At 41.7% G+C, this 19,741-nt stretch overlaps 1 protein-coding gene across 1 annotated transcript in view; it reads left to right on the forward strand.

Annotated features, from left to right (window-relative positions):
* naa15b (N-alpha-acetyltransferase 15, NatA auxiliary subunit b) overlaps positions 1 to 19,741 on the forward strand; it is a 37,955-nt gene that overhangs the window by 5,364 nt on the left and 12,850 nt on the right. Inside the window, exons 2-12 of the mRNA XM_050044255.1 lie at positions 11,987 to 12,071; positions 12,174 to 12,278; positions 12,811 to 12,968; positions 13,719 to 13,853; positions 14,426 to 14,579; positions 15,759 to 15,878; positions 16,016 to 16,111; positions 16,354 to 16,460; positions 16,683 to 16,755; positions 18,367 to 18,536; positions 18,643 to 18,795. Coding sequence (XP_049900212.1) covers positions 11,987 to 12,071; positions 12,174 to 12,278; positions 12,811 to 12,968; positions 13,719 to 13,853; positions 14,426 to 14,579; positions 15,759 to 15,878; positions 16,016 to 16,111; positions 16,354 to 16,460; positions 16,683 to 16,755; positions 18,367 to 18,536; positions 18,643 to 18,795 — 1,356 coding nt within the window. The remainder of the gene's footprint in view (positions 1 to 11,986; positions 12,072 to 12,173; positions 12,279 to 12,810; positions 12,969 to 13,718; positions 13,854 to 14,425; positions 14,580 to 15,758; positions 15,879 to 16,015; positions 16,112 to 16,353; positions 16,461 to 16,682; positions 16,756 to 18,366; positions 18,537 to 18,642; positions 18,796 to 19,741) is intronic.

The raw sequence follows: 19,741 nt of genomic DNA on the forward strand, positions 1-19,741 counted from the left end.
TGAAAAAATACTGGCAATCATGTCCGCCTGGCACAAACCACATGTTTTGGACAGCTGTGAAGTGACAGAATGTCCCACCGTCATGGTTCTTATATTGCCAGATTTCAGAGAGTCTCCCCTCTTCATATATGGCAGAATATGTCATTTTCCAACTTGCTATGCTGAGATACATGTAAAAATGTAAGAATTTAGGCACACAGATTTGTTTTTTTCATTGATGTAAAAATTAATATAAAATACAGGCACATAGAAGAACATGAAATGATGGCAAATCTGGTTAGCCCAGATTGTCCTGAAAAAAAAACAAGATATAGCATGTGTATGTAGCCTTTAGAATGACTATGATATGAGCTTAAAAGTGAAGGCAGTAAAAATACCCCAAAAACGCCTAGGGCCCATAGGGTTAAAAAGTACCGAAATAAGGTACCGTTTGGTACCGGTACCGAATTCCAGGTACCGAATTCCAGGTACCGGTACCGTATCGGTTCAATTATGAACGGTACCCAACCCTATTTACTGGTCTACCACTGCCTCGATCAGTTGGTGTGTAAGGAAAAGTGAAGCAAATATTCAAATACATTGTACAAAATTATTTTTTTTAGGTGGCTAAAATGTGCTTTTCTGCAGCCCCTGTCCACAGCAATACTTTGTTTAGCGTCCATGCCGGTTGATTTGGTCTATCAAAAATGATAGCCAAGCAGCAAACTAAGTGCACTAGAAAGGTCAGATAGGTTGGACCACATTGTTTAACTATAAATCTTGAAGCGTTACATTTACAGCTAAAAATGTTAACAGAAATAAAAATGTTTGCCAATTTTGCATATCTTCACAATTGTAATCAACTTCCAGTTCCTGCAAGTAATTGTTGCCGTTAGCAAGATGTCACGTTGATTTGGTCTATAGAAGGCACATATTGGGGTTTAATGTCACAAAAAAAAATTCAGCTAAACATCACTGTTGAACACTCTCTGTAATAAAGTGAGTTGACCTTTAGTTCTTATTACTAGTTGTGAAGAGGTCTGAAAGCACTGCATCTGGTGGAAATTGTTGTTGTGTAAATGAGAATGCCCAGATTAAAATTACTGTCATTACCCTCTCTGCAGCGGGGTTGTGATATGAGATTTGAAACCGTTTTCTCCCCAGCTGTAGACAGAAGTGGACCACACCCCTATTAATTTTTGCTTTCCCAGATTCTTACCCTTTCTAAATGCATTATAAGAAGTTGGCAGGTTTCCAGCTTCTGCATGGCAGCAGAGTTTTAATGAAATTCCATTTTCTTCAGTTGGGACGGGGAAATCCATTCCCTTACTCTAGCCTAACCTAAAGTTGGACTTTGCACCATCAATCTCATTGAAATAGTTAAATAATTTTCATCAGTGTCTCATTGGAGTCATGATCGGGCATGAAAAGTTTGGTGCTGTATCTGAATTTGCAGGGAAATGAATTAGGGATGCACCAATTGTGAAATTCTGGGCCAATACAGAAAAGTACAAAAACTACAAATCTAACAGGAGTGGGAAAACTGAAAAGTCCTATGGTGCCACACAGTGCACTGACAATATTTGATCCTGACTTATGGATATAACTCTTTAAACCGGATCTCCTCCATGTAGCCTATTTAATTTCCCTGATGCCTGTAGCAACATGCCTACAACAAAGTGGAGCCCCTTCAATTTTTTGTGCAGTGCTTTGCATGTAGTGGGACAGGTTCCGTAGAAGGGAACTGAAGCCCTTTTTAGATAGGTATTGTGCAAATTTGCAGGAAAGCCCAATCAGTCTTTTTTCAGCATTGGCAGTATAAAAACAAAATCAGGGAGTGCAGCAAAATGCCGCCTGCCTACTTTTGTTTATACAGAATGTGCCTTTTTCGGTTCAATGGTGGGCGTGAGCAAGTAACAAAACGTGTAGCTCAGCGTGTGACGTAACCAGTGACGTGGGAGGGAAGCCGCGGTGAGTCAGTCCTTCAGGAATTCTCTTGTAATTCGGCCCGTTCTTCACCGTTCCTGTCATCTGACGCTAATGGCCTCTTCGTTTGCGAGGACAAGGAGGGCGCGCAATTCTTTGTCTCCCCAGTTGCTCATCTTTACAGTGTCTGTCAGGTTTGTGTTTCCCTCTTGCTACTAGCTGCTCGCTAATTCCTGCTATCAGATGTTTCCTGTTTATCCACCGCCAGTGGCTCGCACGTGCGGTGTCATCAACAGCTCCTCCCACAAGTCTTCAACAGCCCCTCCCATTGCGGAAAGGCCGTCTTGGTCTGTTTAAACTAAAAGGGTTCCGCCAATATGACAAACCTATGAGGCGGAAAATTGGGCACCTCGGATCAACTCGCCAATCCGGCCCTGTGTGTCTAAACGCTCGCAGCTTGCAGGCAAAACGGCCCAACATTTGCGGAAAATCTGGCAGTCTAAAAGGGGCTTGAGTCTACCTGTTGAAATGATTTATCCATGACTGTCAAGATGTATTATGGGTAGTATTTGGTGTATAACATAATAACGGTCTCAGGACCTTTAGGCTTATGGTTACATGTACTGGTCTTTTCCTGATAGCTCAAATATTTCTGACTAGGTGCTGCATAATAAATAAGAAAATTATAAACATAAATGCCCTAAGTTAAAAAGAAACCTAACTAGATTTTAATTCAACTACCTTTTTAAAAGTAATAAAATAGGTTGACATGCCAGTACTGAGTGAAAAGTTGTGGTACAATTTTGCACCATCATCTTCAGTTGCTCTCCACTATCGTGAACGATTGCTAGTTGTAACACAGAGACTCTTCCTCTTCACCACCATGATGCAAATGTGACATCAGTGCTTTGGAAAATGTTTTCCCTAAATCTGATGTTTGCACTCCTTGCAGTGAGCCCTGCAGCTTAGAGCCACAGCTCTGACATATTCCCTGTATAACTCAGTGGGCAGAGTTATGTTGGGTAAAGTAGAGAAAATGCTGAATAAGCACAAATGATAGAGATGTCCCGATCACATTTTTTTTTTTTTATGCATCAGATCCAATACCGAATCCTTTATTTTGAAACCGAGTCCGATCCGATACTTTGCAAAGCATTAAAGTTACAATGTGTAATTTACGTGGTTGTTTATTAGCAAATATCAAATATTGCTTTCATAAATATATATTTACTAAAGTGTAATGCAATTCACATACAAATGGAAGCTTTCTCATAGGCTTAGAATGATTTCTCTATATATATACACAGGCAGGGCGCGGTCTGCTGGAGGCTGCCTTCTTGCGTCGCCATATTTTAATACAGTGGCCGAAAGGGATATACGCGCTTCGCATTTCACGTTTACCTAGAACTTGCCGTCACTGGAGACAGAGAAGGTGAAGCACAATCTGGGGCGCTTCTGCGTGAACCTGCTTTGTACTTTTATGATTCTGTCGCACTTTAAATGGAGGACCACACATATGTTTTGCCCCGTAAGAGGGAAACCACGCCACCAAATAAAAGAAAAAGATCAGATAAGCGAGGACGGGACAAANTAAATATTCACCTCATCGCTAGATAGGCCTACTCCTGAAAAACTTGAAAAACTCGTGGATGATGCCATCTCTGTCTGCGCAAGGCTTTCTGTCCTACAAGGCCACCGTCACTTACCCAACGGGAGGGGTGAGCGAGTGAGCGCAAGTGAGCCTTGCAATCTAGAATTTGACCGCTGATGTCACTGTTACTCACCATTTTTACACACTGAGCCTTTAAGAAAGAAAAAAAAAAAGAATGCATCCAAGTAGGGTTGGGTCGGTATGAGGGAAAAAAACCGCATCAAGTCGGTAATACCGGATTTTCACCACTTGGGGGTGCAATTGACTCATTTAAAATAAAAAATGACCTTAGGACAACAGAGTGACAGTAACAAGTTGTTTCTTTCAGTCCTTACAAATAAATTTTGCAGCTTACTCAATCAGTGCAAACAAGGGTTGCCTCCTTCGTCTGGCTCAAAGCCAAAGTGTTGCCATAGTGGCGCATTCTTTGATTTCTTTGAGACTAAATTGTCCGCCATTATCGACTCCCCGTCACTACAAACTCCAGGCTACAGTAGAGGCCTCGGCACATGCGCACTCGCACCCCCTAGCTCAGTCCCCGCCCAACCCCACCCCGCCCCCTAACCTGCTTGCTGTGCGCTTGGCGAAGAGGCAGACACAGGTACCCACAGACTCGGGCGTACTATAAGCGGAGCGGACTACGTGTAAAAATGTCCGTGAAAAATCCCCGCGATGTGAAAAATACATGCCGAACAGTCTTTTGTGTGACACTGGTGCGCAAAGCGAAGTTCGCGCGGTCGTGCTTTGCACGCACAGGGCTTGCGGACGTCCACTTTTACGGGGCGGACCTCCGCGTAGTCCGCTCTGCGTACGTTCCGCCCAAGTATGCAGTCCGGTCGGTCTAAAAAAAAAAAAAAAAAAACCCAGTCCAAGACGGAGTACCGAACCGAATTGGTATCACCGAGAACCGACCCAACCCTACATCCAAGCTGTCCCATAAGGTGTTTTTTTTTGTATTTAAATAGTATCCAAAAAGCTTGTAATGTTGCTAAATTTACATTAAATATACTATATCAGTATTGGTGTGCACTAGAGTCTGTAAGCTTGCATACTGCATGTGTAACATTTTGAACTGATACGTGTTGTACACATTACTAACAGGGAACATTGTCTCTTGTAGCCGTGTCAAATTTTGTCTTGAAGCACAGGGTATGACAGTTTGAGCCAGTGACTAGTTGAAAATCATTGTGAACATTGGTGCTAGTTGGTCAGAGCATAGTTTGAGGACCTGTCCACTGCTGATTTTTTTGGCATTCACATGGTGGAAAGCCTTCCTGACATCATGCTCATGAAGTGAGACGGGTACGAAAGGTGCACCCACCCATCCAATAACCTTTGCTTCAGCTTTGCTTGTTGGCTATGATAGCCTCAAAGCGAGCATAGAAATTGTTTTTCTTACTTCATATAGACGCATCAGCACTTGACAGGAAGTGAGATGGCTGGGTTGTAATCTGTAATACTTGTTGGACTTTGCCACAACTTTCTTCCTACAGTCTCCTTTTGCCTCTTTTACTGCTTTTCTTACATTGTAGGTTGCTGCTTTATGATTTTCCAGATTGCAGTCCTCATTTGTAAGATGTGGTGTGTTTGTTTATTTCAGATATTTCTGGTAATTCATGGTTTTTGATTGTGGAATAATTTAAATGTATTTTTGGGCACAGTTGATCCTGTTATTTTACATCTTAAATCCACCACAGACGTCTTGCCTCACTGGGGCATGCCCCGTAGTTTGTTCTCAAAAAGATGGCTGCATGGTAACTAGGGATGGTTCACGATTTTCGAATTTCGAATAGTCGTTTTATTTTTGAAAAATCGATTTTGTAATGCGACTATTACTATTCGCCGTCTTATTTCCCCCCCTTTATTTGACATGCAATTCAGCTCCTAACCGCACGAGGGCAGTCTAGGATTGCTACAGCGGTGTGAGATGGGCTGTCAGCTAGTTTGATGCTCTTCTACAAACAGGAGAAACATGCAGAGACTACTACTCCGTGAGGAATGTCCGCAGTCATTCGGGCTTTCATAGTCGAGCGCACTTCCGCGTTGTGGTTTCCTGTAAAAATGTCCGTGAAAAATCCCCGCGATGTTACAAATACATGCCGAGCAGTCAATGGTGTGCGCGCGCGCGCAGGACTTGCGGACGTCCGCGCGGACCTCCGCGGAGTCCGTTCCGCCCGAGTATGTTCGGGCCTTTAAAAATGGTCACTTTTGTCAAACGGGGGTAGTAATTCTGCTCTGAAGCTGCCTCTTAACAGTGTATTGCAGGAATCCAAAGTGTTTATTCCCCTTGTGGCACAGTCAGTATGTTGATGGAAGTTAGACATAACCTTTGTTGTTTCAGCATATTTTTTATTAAGGTTTTCAAAAAGAAAAAGCTCTAGGGTTGGGCAAACAAATTCTACAATACAGGGCCCCAGACTGCGACCAAATGGTTGCATTTTGCGACATGTCTGACCTTTAAAAAATGAGAAAAAATGTGTTGTGGGTAGGTTGTACTTTGCAGATATTTTATCAAAAGAGACAAAGCAGCCATCTTCAACAATGTGCATAAGACATTACCATTTTTATTTTTTTTAAAGATATTTTGGGGGGCATTTTTTGCCTTTAATTGATAGGACAGCTAAGCATAAAGTGGGAGAGAGAAAATGAGTAACATGCAGCAAAGGGCCACAGGCTAGAGTCAAACCTGGGCCGCTGCAGCAGCAGCCTTGTACATGGGGCGCCTGCTCTATCCACTAAGCCACCAACGCCCCGACATAACCATTTTAAGGTTAGCCTGATTGAAGTCTCCAGCAACAATGAGCACAGCATCAGGATTACCTGTCTGCGCGCAGCTCAGGTCTTTGCAGAGATAAAACAGTGCAGCCTCTGTATTCGCCTGTGGTGGAATGTATCGCTGTGATAATGACAGATGTGAATTCCCTTTATAGAAAGTGCAGTTTACATTTGATTGACAATAATCTAGATCAGGTAAGCAGTAGGGCTGACCCAAAAAATTCAAAGCTTCGAAGCTTCGTTCGATGGCACGGGATTCGATTGTGGAGAAAAAAAAATTTGAAGCTTCAGCACTTTTTTCCCCGTTTTTTGGGGGGAGGCCTTAAACGCAATACTAACCCCCACCAGTCCGATACTGACAACGAGCGCACTCAGAGCTGGCAGACATGTCCAAGAGGTCATCAGATGTGTGGTTGCACTTTAAAATATGCCCTGACAACCCCCAGAAAGCAGAGTGCCAGATTTGCCAAAAGCAATTGGCATATCACAACTCAACAACAAATTTGGGAAATCACTTGAAAAACGTAAGTAGTAACTAGTAGGCCTAATAGTATGGTTGTAGTACATGAGCCGCACTTGGCTATAATTGCCTATATATCATGTAATTAAAAAAGAAAAAATCTCCGACAAGGAAATAGAAAGCCTGACGCACAATGGAGACCTGCTATTATCCTGCTTGAACACAGACGACTAAATTCTTTCAACAATGTGACTCAAAATAATGATAAAATAGATTTTATTGATGTAAAATATGCATTTTCCAGTTCCACCGGTCCGCTCTGAGTCTGGTGTCAGAGACACTTCTGATGCTCTGAGTTGCACATCTGTTTGATTGTGCTGCAGTATGCGCCGAGGGTTTTAATTTAGTGTTCAATCAAAAGTTAAACACTACTTATCACCGGCCATTAGTGTTTTTTCGTTTGTGACTATTTTTATCTTTATTCTACTCCCCCCAGTCGTCATCGAATGCTTCGAATTAAAGTCGTTCTGAGCTCCGAAGCTTTGAATATCCATAAATGGATTTGAAGGTCAGCCCTAGTAAGCAGGAACAGGAACTGTCACACCAGTTTCTATTTACCATAAAGCACACGCATCTTCCATTTTTGTTCCCGGAGTACTCTGTTCTGTCAAATGGGTATATGAAGAAAGAGTCACCTGGTTGAATGGCGATGTCCGGTATTCAGGATTTATCTAAGTTTCAGTGAAACAAAGCATATTACAGTTCATGCATGTACACAAGTTTTAGAGCCCTGGCTTGATAATGTTTGAAAACAGCATTAGTTCTGCCTGTGGCGCTGATTAGCTAATTGTTAGTCCCCCTGCAGTGCTCATTGGATAGATGGATTGTCAACTGAGAAACTGTTGTTTCATGCCACGATGTCAGACAAATCAGTCAGCCCTGTTGAGTGGACGGATTCAGGTCTGGACCCAGGCAAGCAATCCTCTACTTAGTCCATCTGTTCATCTAGTTCATCTGTATAATTTCATAACCGACCTTGGCGCCCATATGACGTCATCTTTGCTCACCATTAATGAAGTTGATGGTGGGACAACAAAATGCCATCTGCCAGCTTAACTTTTTGTATCTCTCTCACTCATGCAAATACACACGAACAGTGAACGGCTTAAAAGAGAGGTGGGGTTTATTGTGCAGCTGCGTACTAAATACAATTTTAGGGCAGAAGCTTTCGTTAAGGCGGTATGATACTGTATGTTGTAGTAAAAAGTCTGTGTCAGCATTTAAGCTCAATGGTGTGCAGAAGGCCGATAAATGTTAACTTTTTTTTATTATTTTTTTTAGTACATCTTCTGATATTGTTCTGCTGTTGTAATAACATTGTGGGTGAACAACTATGATCCACTCTGAATATGTGACCAGAACTCATAAACTGTGAACAGGACTTTAATGTTCTTTGTCCTTTAGGGCGTTTTAGTTTAATCTGGTGAATGCTATACCATACAGGTCCAGCTGCTGTTGACATGCTGTCCCAGGTACCAGCTTATAGTTCATCAGCAAGGATCACAAAAAAGTAAAATAAAAAGTGTAATTTTTGTAATATTTCTTCTCGCTAAGTTGAGCTAGTTGTTATGAGTCAGAACAATGCTATGAACTCCAGGATCAGTGTTACAGTGCTTCTGTCTCTCTCTGAAATTAGTGATGTGAGCCCCTGAGACCACAGCTGGTCCTTTGAGAGGGTCCCCAAGAAAATTTGTGTTATTGGCAAATTGTAGTGCGAAACTTTTTTTTTTGGTGTTACATGGTTCTAATTATGGTTATATTCATGTACTTTGAAAATGTAGACTATCTGTAGGGCTGCTCAAATATGGAAAAAATCATAATCACAATTATTTTGGTCAAAATTTTGCAATTGATTATGCGGCACACGTGATGACTTATCTTATTTACATGACGGCATGTCATTTCTGTCTCTACATGGTCGCGCGTTTACAATTCTCTGCTCTCTGTATCACACACAGCGGAGTTCGGCCCCGATGTGCGCGCATACACATGCAGACACCTGCGCACACACACACACACAGACCAACCTCTCTCACTCTCCCTCTGCCATTTTCCGCACGCTATTTTTGAAATCTTCTGCAGTCACCTCCCCCTTGCATTATTTGTAGTTCACCTACTTGACTGGCTCGTGGAGTGAATAGAAGAGAGGAGGGGAGGGGGTGGTATTGCGCATGCACGGCTTCCGTAGAAGACAAAATAACATCTCCAGGCATCCATGACCAAAAATCGCTTACCCTTGAGTTAATTAATTTTGAAATTGTTTGACCTCAAAATCATAATCGATCACCAGACGATTAATTGCACAGCCTTAACTATCTGAAAAGTAAACATAAAGTCCTGCACGTTAAAGCGTCATCTTGTCATTATTAAGATGAGTTAAGCCAGCATCTGCTGTCACAGCAGATGTTGGGAACTAGAGCCCCATTTCCACCAAACACTTTTGGTATGGTACCTTTAGAACCAAAAGTAACCCTTCAGACATGGCACCTAGACCCTAGTGTTTCCACCGCAAACGGTACCCTTAACTGTGGGTGGGGTTATTGTCACTCACTACTCCATCCAGCACTCACTGTATTTCCTCATTATCACAGATGGAGGTCTGCACCTGATTTATAGACCACAGAACAGAGTTAAACGCAGACATTCTCAGAACAAAATAAAACAGGCTGCAGTGTGTCTCTCTTCATGGGATATTTAAGAATAGCGGCTTTGCGCATTTAGTCCTTTTAAGGTAAGCTCAGGGGTTTCGTGTTGCCATAGCCCGATGCTTCGCAAAGCTTTTTTTCTCCTAGTGAGGATTAGAATATATTCTCTCACTTAACCCAGCCGAAATTAATATATAAACACTTGAAGATCCACTCGTTACTAAAAGTGTATGTCATATAAAAACTGAAGTAATGGTCAGAGTTGTCATATGGAATATTTAGGGTGCGTTGATTGTTTTATGTCTTCACCTCATGCATTGAGTAACATTACAAGTACACGTTCCACTTTAAAAGTTGCCGGCAGTCAGCTGAGTGAATTATGTTATTTTTTACTCCGACTACAGCTTCTGCAAGACGCAGAAAAACATAATTTCATTTTATAGTTACAGTCTACTAATAAAACTCTCCACGGTATCAACAGTGGTTACGTGAGCTTCAAAACCAGCCAAAACTGAGCAGAGTGCCCATCTGCTACTGATGAATCAATGAACTGCAGTGTTCACAGCTCCACCTTTTAGTACAAGATCTGTGTGCTAGGTACCCCAACAGAAGGGGCACCAAAAATGGGAACAGTACAGAATGGTTCCATTAGTACCCTCCACAACTTTTCACAGTGGAAACTAGGGTTGTCATGAGAACTGATACTTTGGCACCAAGTCGATGCCAACACACAAAAAATACGTCGGTACCTGTTTTTATTCGGTATCGTAAGTACCGGATACAACTTTGCCCTCAGCGGGCCGTGTCGATTCCTTTCGGACCTGACGGGGGCAGTATACGCACATCAGTCTGTGCCTAGGACGAGTGCCAAAGAAGAACGCCTGTTCTCCATCAGCCCGGTCTGGCCCGGCCCGTCCTTTAAACTGTAATTATGAGCCCGAGCCCGGTTTAAACCCGACTTTTTTTAAGAATACGACCATGGACATTGAAGGCTGACTCTCGTCTTTCTTTCCATGGCAAGCCTTTGTCATGTGCCTCTTAAGTGTCGAGGTCCCCGTTTTGCTGTCATATACCAGCATCGCGCTGCACTTGGTACACTCAATGAAGCCGACACACACGCGTTGTCACCGTCGATCACTCACATGAGCGTGGCAAGAATCGTGGAAATTCACTGGTATTGGTATCGACTACTGAAATTCTGGTATCGTGAGAAGCTTAGTGGAAACAGAAAAAAGCGCACCAAACTGAACTGTACCTTACCATACTGTACCGTACCGCACTGCTCAGTGGAAAAGGGGCTTAAGATTACAGGAATGTCTGTCGAAATATTAAGGCTGCCCTCCCTCCCCCAGTTGACCAAGCGTTAGTCGACTAGAGAGGTCATTAGTCAGCGAGATTTCATTTGTCGCTCAGTTGCAGAAAAAAAAAAAACATGTGAAACTCTATTAGCAGCTGCACCTTGTCAGATAAATCATAACCTATATGACTGGACCATCAGCATCAGCAATCAGACAGGAGTCATCTTACTAACCAACACAGCTGACAGATATCTTTCCCTTTTTCTATAAATATTCAGTCTGATAAATATGGAAAAGTTAACCATTTTAGTGCAGGGCTACCCAGAGCTTTACATCTGTTCCATGGATGATAGGCCTACACACTTATAAACAACATCTGGAAGAAGATCAGCTCTGCACTCAGGATTTCAGGTAAATAGGCTATACAGTGCTTGTTAATGTTGCAACCTCAGACGCAACCTGCCGCCACGCTCTTGAAAGCTGGCACAAACAAGGCACAAGAGTAGCACCTAGCGTTTTCCAGGCGATTAAAGAAGCAGCATGTGTACGGCCCCTAATTTATAGGGCTGGTATCTGCTGTTATTACACAGGCTAGTTAATAACATGTCAGGCAGGAAATCCAAAGTGTGGAATCATTTTGAGAAGGTGGAGAGAGCTGGGCATGATGGCAATAGGGCAAAACACTGACGCATCCAAAACACAAGTTTCATTCTTAGTGCTTTCTGTGACATGAGAAATACTGTTGGATTTGTTGTTCACAATGTAGCCTAATTGGGGAAAATAAAAGGATGTGACCCAGGACACATTGATAGTGAGTTTACTGCATCCTTTCAGATTTAAAGATTTTTCTTTTTTATTTATTTATTTTGGCTTTTGCCCTTATTTGACAAGACAGTATTAAGGCGTGAAAGGAGGAGATAGAGAGAGGGGATGACATGCAGCAAAGGGCTGCAGGCTGGAATCAAATGCGCAGCTGCTGCGGCAAGGACATTGCCTTTGTGCATGGGACGCCCGCTCTACCAAGGACATTGCCTTTGTGCATGAGAAGGCCGCTCTACCACTGAGCTACTGGTCACCCCTCCTTTCAGATTTCAAAGCATCAGGGACACAGGATGCATACCTAGAAACATGACAGGAAATATCACTCTTGTTCTCTTGACTTAATGGGGTTTCTGTCTTCTTCTTTTCACAGCGATGCTACGAACACAAGCAGTACAGAAACGGGCTTAAGTTCTGTAAACAAATTCTGTCCAACCCTAAGTTTGCTGAGCATGGAGGTAAGCAGCAGACGTACAGATAAAAAGATGGATGGAAAATTTCTCGTATCAGTGGGCAATGTACTGTATTTCTTACTACATGCTGTACCATTGGCTCTGTAGAGACCCTGGCGATGAAGGGACTGACCCTGAACTGTCTGGGGAAGAAGGAGGAGGCTTATGACCTGGTGAGAAGAGGCCTTCGCAATGACCTCAGGAGCCACGTCTGTATCCTTAATCATGTCACTGCACGCATAGTTTGTTAGTGAAGGAGATATGCTCTAAGCTGTTGTCACTTAAGACCTCTGGCTGGTGTGTCTTTTGTAAAATGTGTGAGTGTGTGATGCCACAGGATATCATGCCACACATTATCCCAAGGAGCTCTTGTCTTTTGTGGAGTATAGTCAGCACATCCTCTTTCTATGTCACTATGCATATTTATAATGCAATATGTAGAATTCAGATACTTTGCACCCAGATGCCAAGACCAGGACCTGAATCAGTCAACAACACTACTAAATATGTATATATATTGGTTTTCAACTGAAAAAGGTTGTCTGGGGCTTTAGTTACTCTTTAAGTGACTGATACATTATAGACCAGTAAAACCAGTTCTTGCTTTCACCAGGAGAGGCTCATTGGGCCCCAGTGACCCCAGTAAGCACAACATCTCTGTGCACTTCTGTATATCTTTTTAATAGTAGTCTGATAACATCCGATGGAGTAGGTGGTTCCTATCTTCCTTAACTGTGCGTCCCAGGCTGGCATGTGTATGGCCTACTGCAGCGCTCGGATAAGAAGTACGATGAAGCCATCAAGTGTTACCGCAATGCTCTGAAGTGGGACAAGGACAACCTGCAGATCCTCCGAGACCTGTCGTTGCTGCAGATCCAGATGAGAGACCTCGAGGGCTACAGGGTGAGGACTGTCCTGAGAACTATGAGTGGATCCTTTCTAGCTCAAATAATTATTCTAAGATAGGTGTTGGATTATCATAATGAAAACCCATTTTCAGTCTTCCTGGCCCACTCAAGATCAGGACACAGGGTCAGCTGTAGAACAGCATAGCCTAGAGTCCATACCAAGCTGTGAGAAGCAGATTTAAGAAATATAGCAACTTTTATTTTTAATACAAGAATAAAACTGACTTAAGTCATTTGTGTAGGAAAAAAAACCCTGAACACACACTACCATCTGTCGCTCTGCCTTGTCCAGGATGCAGCATTGCACTGACTGAGGCAGGAATCAGGTAGCAGTCAGGTTTCACAATGTAGAACACCACCCATGGGACACAGCCTGGGATTTAGATGCTTATTTGGTGAGAGGTATGAAACAGAAAGATGAAAGGATTAAAAATATGTATGAGGGAGGTAAAGGGAGGGGCTCTGAGTCAAAACGCGTTTTTTCAGTTCTCTCTTAGCCAGCTAGTACCAACGTGGTTTTAATACCATGACTCGGCAAAATTTCTCTTCTTCACTTTGTGCTGCTATCCATCACCTTGTTTCCTAATCATTTATCTCTCCAGCTACACATCACATTACAAATCCCTTGGGCCACATATGAGGGATTCGTAATAGAGGGGACATAAGTTGAGTCTTTTTCACCCTGTTGGTTCTGATGGTAAGCATGGCCAAATAAACCTGTGTTTGCATTTTTTTTTCTCTGTAGGAGACACGGTACCAGCTGTTGCAATTGCGTCCAGCACAGCGGGCATCCTGGATCGGCTATGCCATCGCCTATCACCTATTGGAGGACTACGAGATGGCAGCAAAAATCATTGAGGAGTTCAGGAAAACACAACAGGTTAGAGCCCATGATGGCTTAACATTTGTCTAATGTATTCTATAGTCCATCTTTCTAATCCTTCATACACAAGGTGAGATATGGTTATAATGATCGGGATTGAGAAACTGATGGAACAGAGAGTAATGATTTATGAAGTATTTTGTGTATTTGAGATGCTGTTCAACGCACTGCAGTGTAAGATGAGTAACAGGGTTGCCCACATTTCTTGTCATGTTTTTCATGTCTGACTTGGTGTTTGATGCATCTCAGTTACAGTGCATGGTTTAGTCCTTCCTCTCAACAGAGTTGAAAAATGGGTGTTGTTTCTGTCATCTGTGTATTGGTCACAACTGCAATAGGGCTTACTCTCTCCGTCTCTCTGGCTTGCTCCTGATAGGAGCAGTCTGCTTCCTGTCTATGTGCCATCTATTTAATACAACAACAAGCTTGTGTCACTAGGCAACTGCACAAATACACGAATAATGATGGAGAGTTTCCTGAATTGCACAGTTACACCCAGCAGGTCCAATAGATTTTAACTGTTGCTAGTAGAAAATGTTGATTTCACTAACAGTCATTTCTTTGACCAGACGTCTCCAGACAAAGTGGACTACGAATACAGCGAGTTACTGCTGTACCAGAACCAGGTGCTGAGAGAAGCAGGCCTGTACAAGGAGGCCCTGGAGCATTTATCCAACTATGAGAAGCAGATCTGTGACAAACTGGCTGTGGAGGAGACACGAGGTGAGTCACAGTGCTCCATACTTACTGACAATGTCACACTGAATCCAAAACCTTGGAAATCCCTTGTTAGAACTTGGTGGTTCATCACATCTCAGGTCAATCAAAGGGTAAACAATCCAAAGTACACTGTAGGGTTTGTGCAAAAATTAAAAAGTCTTAATTTTACATGGCAATATAGATTAAAGAGACTAAGCACCAGGGTCATTGTCTGCTGTAGCTTACATACCTGTCAGGTGTGTACCTGTCTACAGTGTGCCTTGGATTGTTTCTAAAGAAGACTTACATTTTATATTTTTCGATTGAGAGTAATGCAATTAGGTCTTCGCAAGATGGAATAAACACAGTATACCTTAAGTATCCAAAGAGCACCTGTATGTGACTACTACTAAAACCCAGCAGGGCTTCTACTCCTTAGTCTTCACTACTGAAGGTTACTGTGCCTCAGATGGGCAAAGGCAAACACAGACTGGAGCAGCTCCAGTGAGCGAGCAGAGCTGTGAGTCGAACGTAACAACACGACGCTGGTTCTAAAATGAGAGTAAATTTGGGGTTATCTTTCACTTTAGCAGGTGAGCACTGAAGGAGAGGATGGGCATGAAAGCGACATGCAGTTAGCCTTTTTGTGTTGGACCTGTAGGTGCCTGCATTTAGCTTCGTTAGCTTGCTAAAGTATCAGCTTTTCCAGTACAACAGAGGTTTGAAATAACGGATATTGGTCTACTTGATTATTAATAATTGGTGTTGGCGCTGAAAAAAAATAGTTTGACCTCTAGCAGATTTTTGCAGAAACATCCAGCTCTTTCAGCAGGCTGCTTTGCCCTTCGTTCTGGCAAATACTTAAAAACATGACAGGCAATTTGATGAGTTAGCTCTTAAAAATGTAGTGAATGCAGGCATATTCACCCCTGCTCTTTATTTAAAACGGTGTAGGTGTGGCCTTGCTCTCTGTAGTTGCTTAGTACCTGCTGGGTTTTAGAGAATCTCACAACTGACATGACAGTTATGTATTTATTGAGTTGTACTTTTGCAAGATTCTAATTCATATTGTGTGTATAGTGTTAAGCTTCTCCAACCTTTTTTATGAACTTTCGCTAACTTTGGGTTATCAGTTGAATTTGAGCAGCTGTTGTCTCTTTTTATGTACTTTGACACCGGAGCTCTTCTGTCATGTTACTACAGGAGAGCTACTGTTGAAGCTGGAGCGTCTGGATGAAGCAACAGAAGTCTACCGTCGCCTGCAGGAGAGGAACCCAGAGAACTGGTCCTATTACCGCGGCTTGGAAAATGCCCTAAAGCCAGGTATAACAATTTTTTCCTTTCTGTTTAAAACACCAGCATTGTCATGATAGACCACTGACTATTAAAATATCCACATGCATTGTACAAGCAACAATTGTCAACACTACTGAATGTTTCTGGGGGGTGGGGTTCTCCAGGCGGTGTAGAAGAGAGACAAAAGATCTATGAAGATGCCTGGGAGAAGTTTCCCAAAGGATTGGTTCCTCGCCGGCTGCCCCTCAACTTCCTCTCTGGTGTGGCCAAAAATACATCTTATTTAAACTAAAATGTAACTTAAATTTCATCCATGTGTTAAGGAATAAATGACAAAGCTAGGAGCTGTCTTCACCTTAGTTGTTTAAGACGTTATTTTGGTTCCATGTCTTCTTTTTTGTTTTTCTTCTTCTTTTTTTTTTTTTGTAACTCCACTTGCACTTGTTAATCATTTTTGACCATGCGTGAATGATCTTCTCCATCTCACCTTATTCCTCTGCAGGTGATAAGTTCAGAGAGTGTCTGGACAGGTATCTGCGGATGAACTTCAGTAAAGGCTGTCCGCCTGTCTTCACCACCCTCAAATCACTTTACAACGACAAAGAAAAGGTGACAGCACTGCTGCTATTCATGTCAGATGACCGTGCTAAATCTAAACCACATTGACACTTGTTCCTCAATTTATTTGAAACCAGCTTACATAATGCACTATAGGAAGGGAGGTCAATCTGAGGGAAAGATTCCAGTGTTCTCGATCAAAGTTATTCACTCACAAATGTGTACTCCATTCTGCAGGTAAGGTAATGTACTGTGTCCTCTTTCTCTTTGCAGGTGGCAATAATAGAGGAGTTGGTGGTCGGCTATGAAACCTCATTAAAAAGCTGTAGAATGTTCAACCAGAACGGTGAGGAGAACATTTATTAATCAGGAAGATGATAATGAATCTGATATCTTTCTAATCAGCAATATTGAGTGTTGTGTAGTCAGTGTAGCGCAATAGACAGTTTTTTAAAGTTGTAATCCTTAATGATTTATTAAAGAAGTCAGTGGAAATAATTGCATTCATAAACTGATTTCATGCTGTGCACGTTGCAAGAAATTTTCCACACAACTGCAGAGCACAGTGAAGGTGGTTACCTTGCTCAGGAGTTGGAGGCGTGCAGCTCTTAATCTAACAGCTCACTTAGGTCGCTCCCTCTAGTGTCAATACTCCCTGCAAAGTTTTAAAACAAATCTACTAACAAAAAATGCAAAAAATGACAGTATAATTTTGTAGATGCATTTTTGATGAATGATTAGAGATAGTTCTTACCCTCATAACAAATACATTGCCCTTCCTAGGAGTACCCTTAAGCCTGATTTATGGTTGGGCGCCTGACACTTTTGAAGAGTTGCTCGACAGAGAGCAGCGCAATAATTTGAATTTATGCTTTGGCGAAAGAGTTCAGTCATCAACCAGAGACACCCTGTGATTTTTTTACAGTCTGTCTACAGTCTATTTCTGTTATTGTTTAGTGAAGTGTAATGTGAACAGACAGCAGTTTAAAATCACACAAATATCCCACTGTATATGTTTTTTAACTGTTAACCGTATTAATTGATTGATCAGCTCCCAATCTGTCTGCTAGCGGCAAATTCCCCTTACTCTTTATGGTGGGTTGGGAAATAAAATCAGTGAATCAATGTTGATTTCTTCTTGTGGTGCTGATGTGAAAAATATTTTTAGTTCAGTAATTATCTGTTGTCAGTCAGCCTGGTGAAGGCAGTTTGGCCGCTCTCTGTCCTCTCAGTTCCGCAGGAGCTGCTGCTGACAGACGGCTGCTTCTGTGAACAGAGACACTGAGTACAGGTCGGAGTCTGTGTGGATTGAAAACTGCCATCTCCATGGCAATGATAGTAATACTACCAATCACATTGTGCAACAAAATATGACGTTTTCCGTGGCATAAAAAAAATCTCCAGGTTCGCAACGTGAAAGAAAAATGTAGAGCGACACTTTATTAATGTTGAAAATACGTCATTTCTGTCAAGCAACACTTGTCAAAAGTTTTGAGCGCCCAACCATAAATCTGGCTCAAATGTGACACAGTAAAAAAAGCTTGCTTTGCAAGAAACTTCATCTATCTCTGATTTAGCTGTGGTAGAGTGAACAGTAAACTGTGAGGCTGATTTCAGTAATATATCATTAAACAGTAAAACTGAATCACTTGTTGCATTGTGCATCGTGCATAGGTAGGTAATTTAAATCCATTGCTGGAATGGCAGATTGCACCCCTAATGATGATAATTAAGAGAGATAATCACAGTATACAGATACATAAATGTTTACGGTAGAAAAATGCAGACTTAAAAAAAATGTCCAAAACCAAGTTTGATTTCATAAAATTCTAAGGATTATAATCAATGCTTCTCATTCGTGGTTATGACAGGTTTAACTGTTGTAGTGTTTTGTGCATAATCCCAAAGACCTAAACTAAGATCTAAACTAAGACAATATGCCCTTGCACTGTCACAGATGATGGTAAGGAGGAACCCCCGACCACTTTGCTCTGGGTGCAGTACTTCCTGGCACAACACTATGACATGATTGGCCAACAGACACTGGCGCTAGAATATATCAACGCAGCAATTGAGAGTACGCCTACACTCATCGAGCTCTTCCTTATCAAAGCCAAGATTTACAAGGTAACATACACCACACATTTGCACACGCATTTACTGTTACAACTGTGGAGCAGGGTGTTGCTGTGCTGTTGTCATGACTGTTGTGTTGACCTTTATCTTCCTGCAGCATGCTGGGAACATTAAAGAAGCTGCTCAGTGGATGGATGAGGCCCAGGCTCTGGACACTGCCGACAGATTCATCAACTCCAAGTGTGCCAAGTACATGCTGAAGGCTGGCATGGTCAAAGAGGCCGAGGAAATGTGCTCCAAGTTTACACGGGTAAGAAAAACTGTCTGTGGATGTGCACAAAAGTACACACTAACAGCTGACAAGCTGAGGGAAATGTGAAAATGGCAAAACAAAATCATGGCTGTTTTTTCTGTGAAGTCAGTTTGCTAAGAACTAGTATAAAGTGGAGACCTCATGATCGTTATGTATTACTATCCTACAACCTAGAATAACTGAAGGCGGAATTCTTTTCACTTACGTTGTGTTTCGCCAAGGATTTTTTTTCAAGCAGCAGTGCTGAAGTCTTTGACTTTTATTTTTATGCAGCAGAAAATATATAGGGTTTCTGCTGACACGAAAAGGGCTTTACACACATACTTGTACACAGTTGTAGATGCTAGGAGATAATAGAACAATAGTCACGCATCAGGAAGATGAAAACACTGAATTTGTCAAAACAGAAGCCCATTAAGTATGTATGATTGTTTAAAATTTTAAAATATATATATTACAGAGCATTGTATAAAAAGTTCTTAAAAATATCACGAATATTTTAATTAACCTCAAAATTTATCCATATTGCTTGTTTTACACAAATTGCTTTCACTAGTTGGGTTAATTGTACAGTTCATCAATTGTTCTGCACTGTTACTGTAACACATTGAATATAATATGAAATATCCATAAAATATTTCACTTTAGGAATATTCTACAGTAGTGTAAAAAAGTTTTTGGACACAAACAAATGCAATTTTTTTTTGTTTATTAACAAGAAAAAATAACAAAACTAAATTCTTGATAGTTTCAACATGTCAGTTCTCAACATTGTCGGTATCAAAGTCAACAAATAACAGAGAATGTGTTAAAAACTGAACAAAAAATAAATTAACCTTCACATCATCAAATTAATATTTAGTAGCCCTGCCATTAGCACGCAGTAGAGCTCTAATTCTTCTTGAATTTTGCTTTTAATTCTTCCAAAATCTTTGGTTTATGC

This window comes from Epinephelus moara, chromosome 5, assembly GCF_006386435.1.
Source record: "Epinephelus moara isolate mb chromosome 5, YSFRI_EMoa_1.0, whole genome shotgun sequence".
NCBI lineage: Eukaryota > Metazoa > Chordata > Actinopteri > Perciformes > Serranidae > Epinephelus > Epinephelus moara.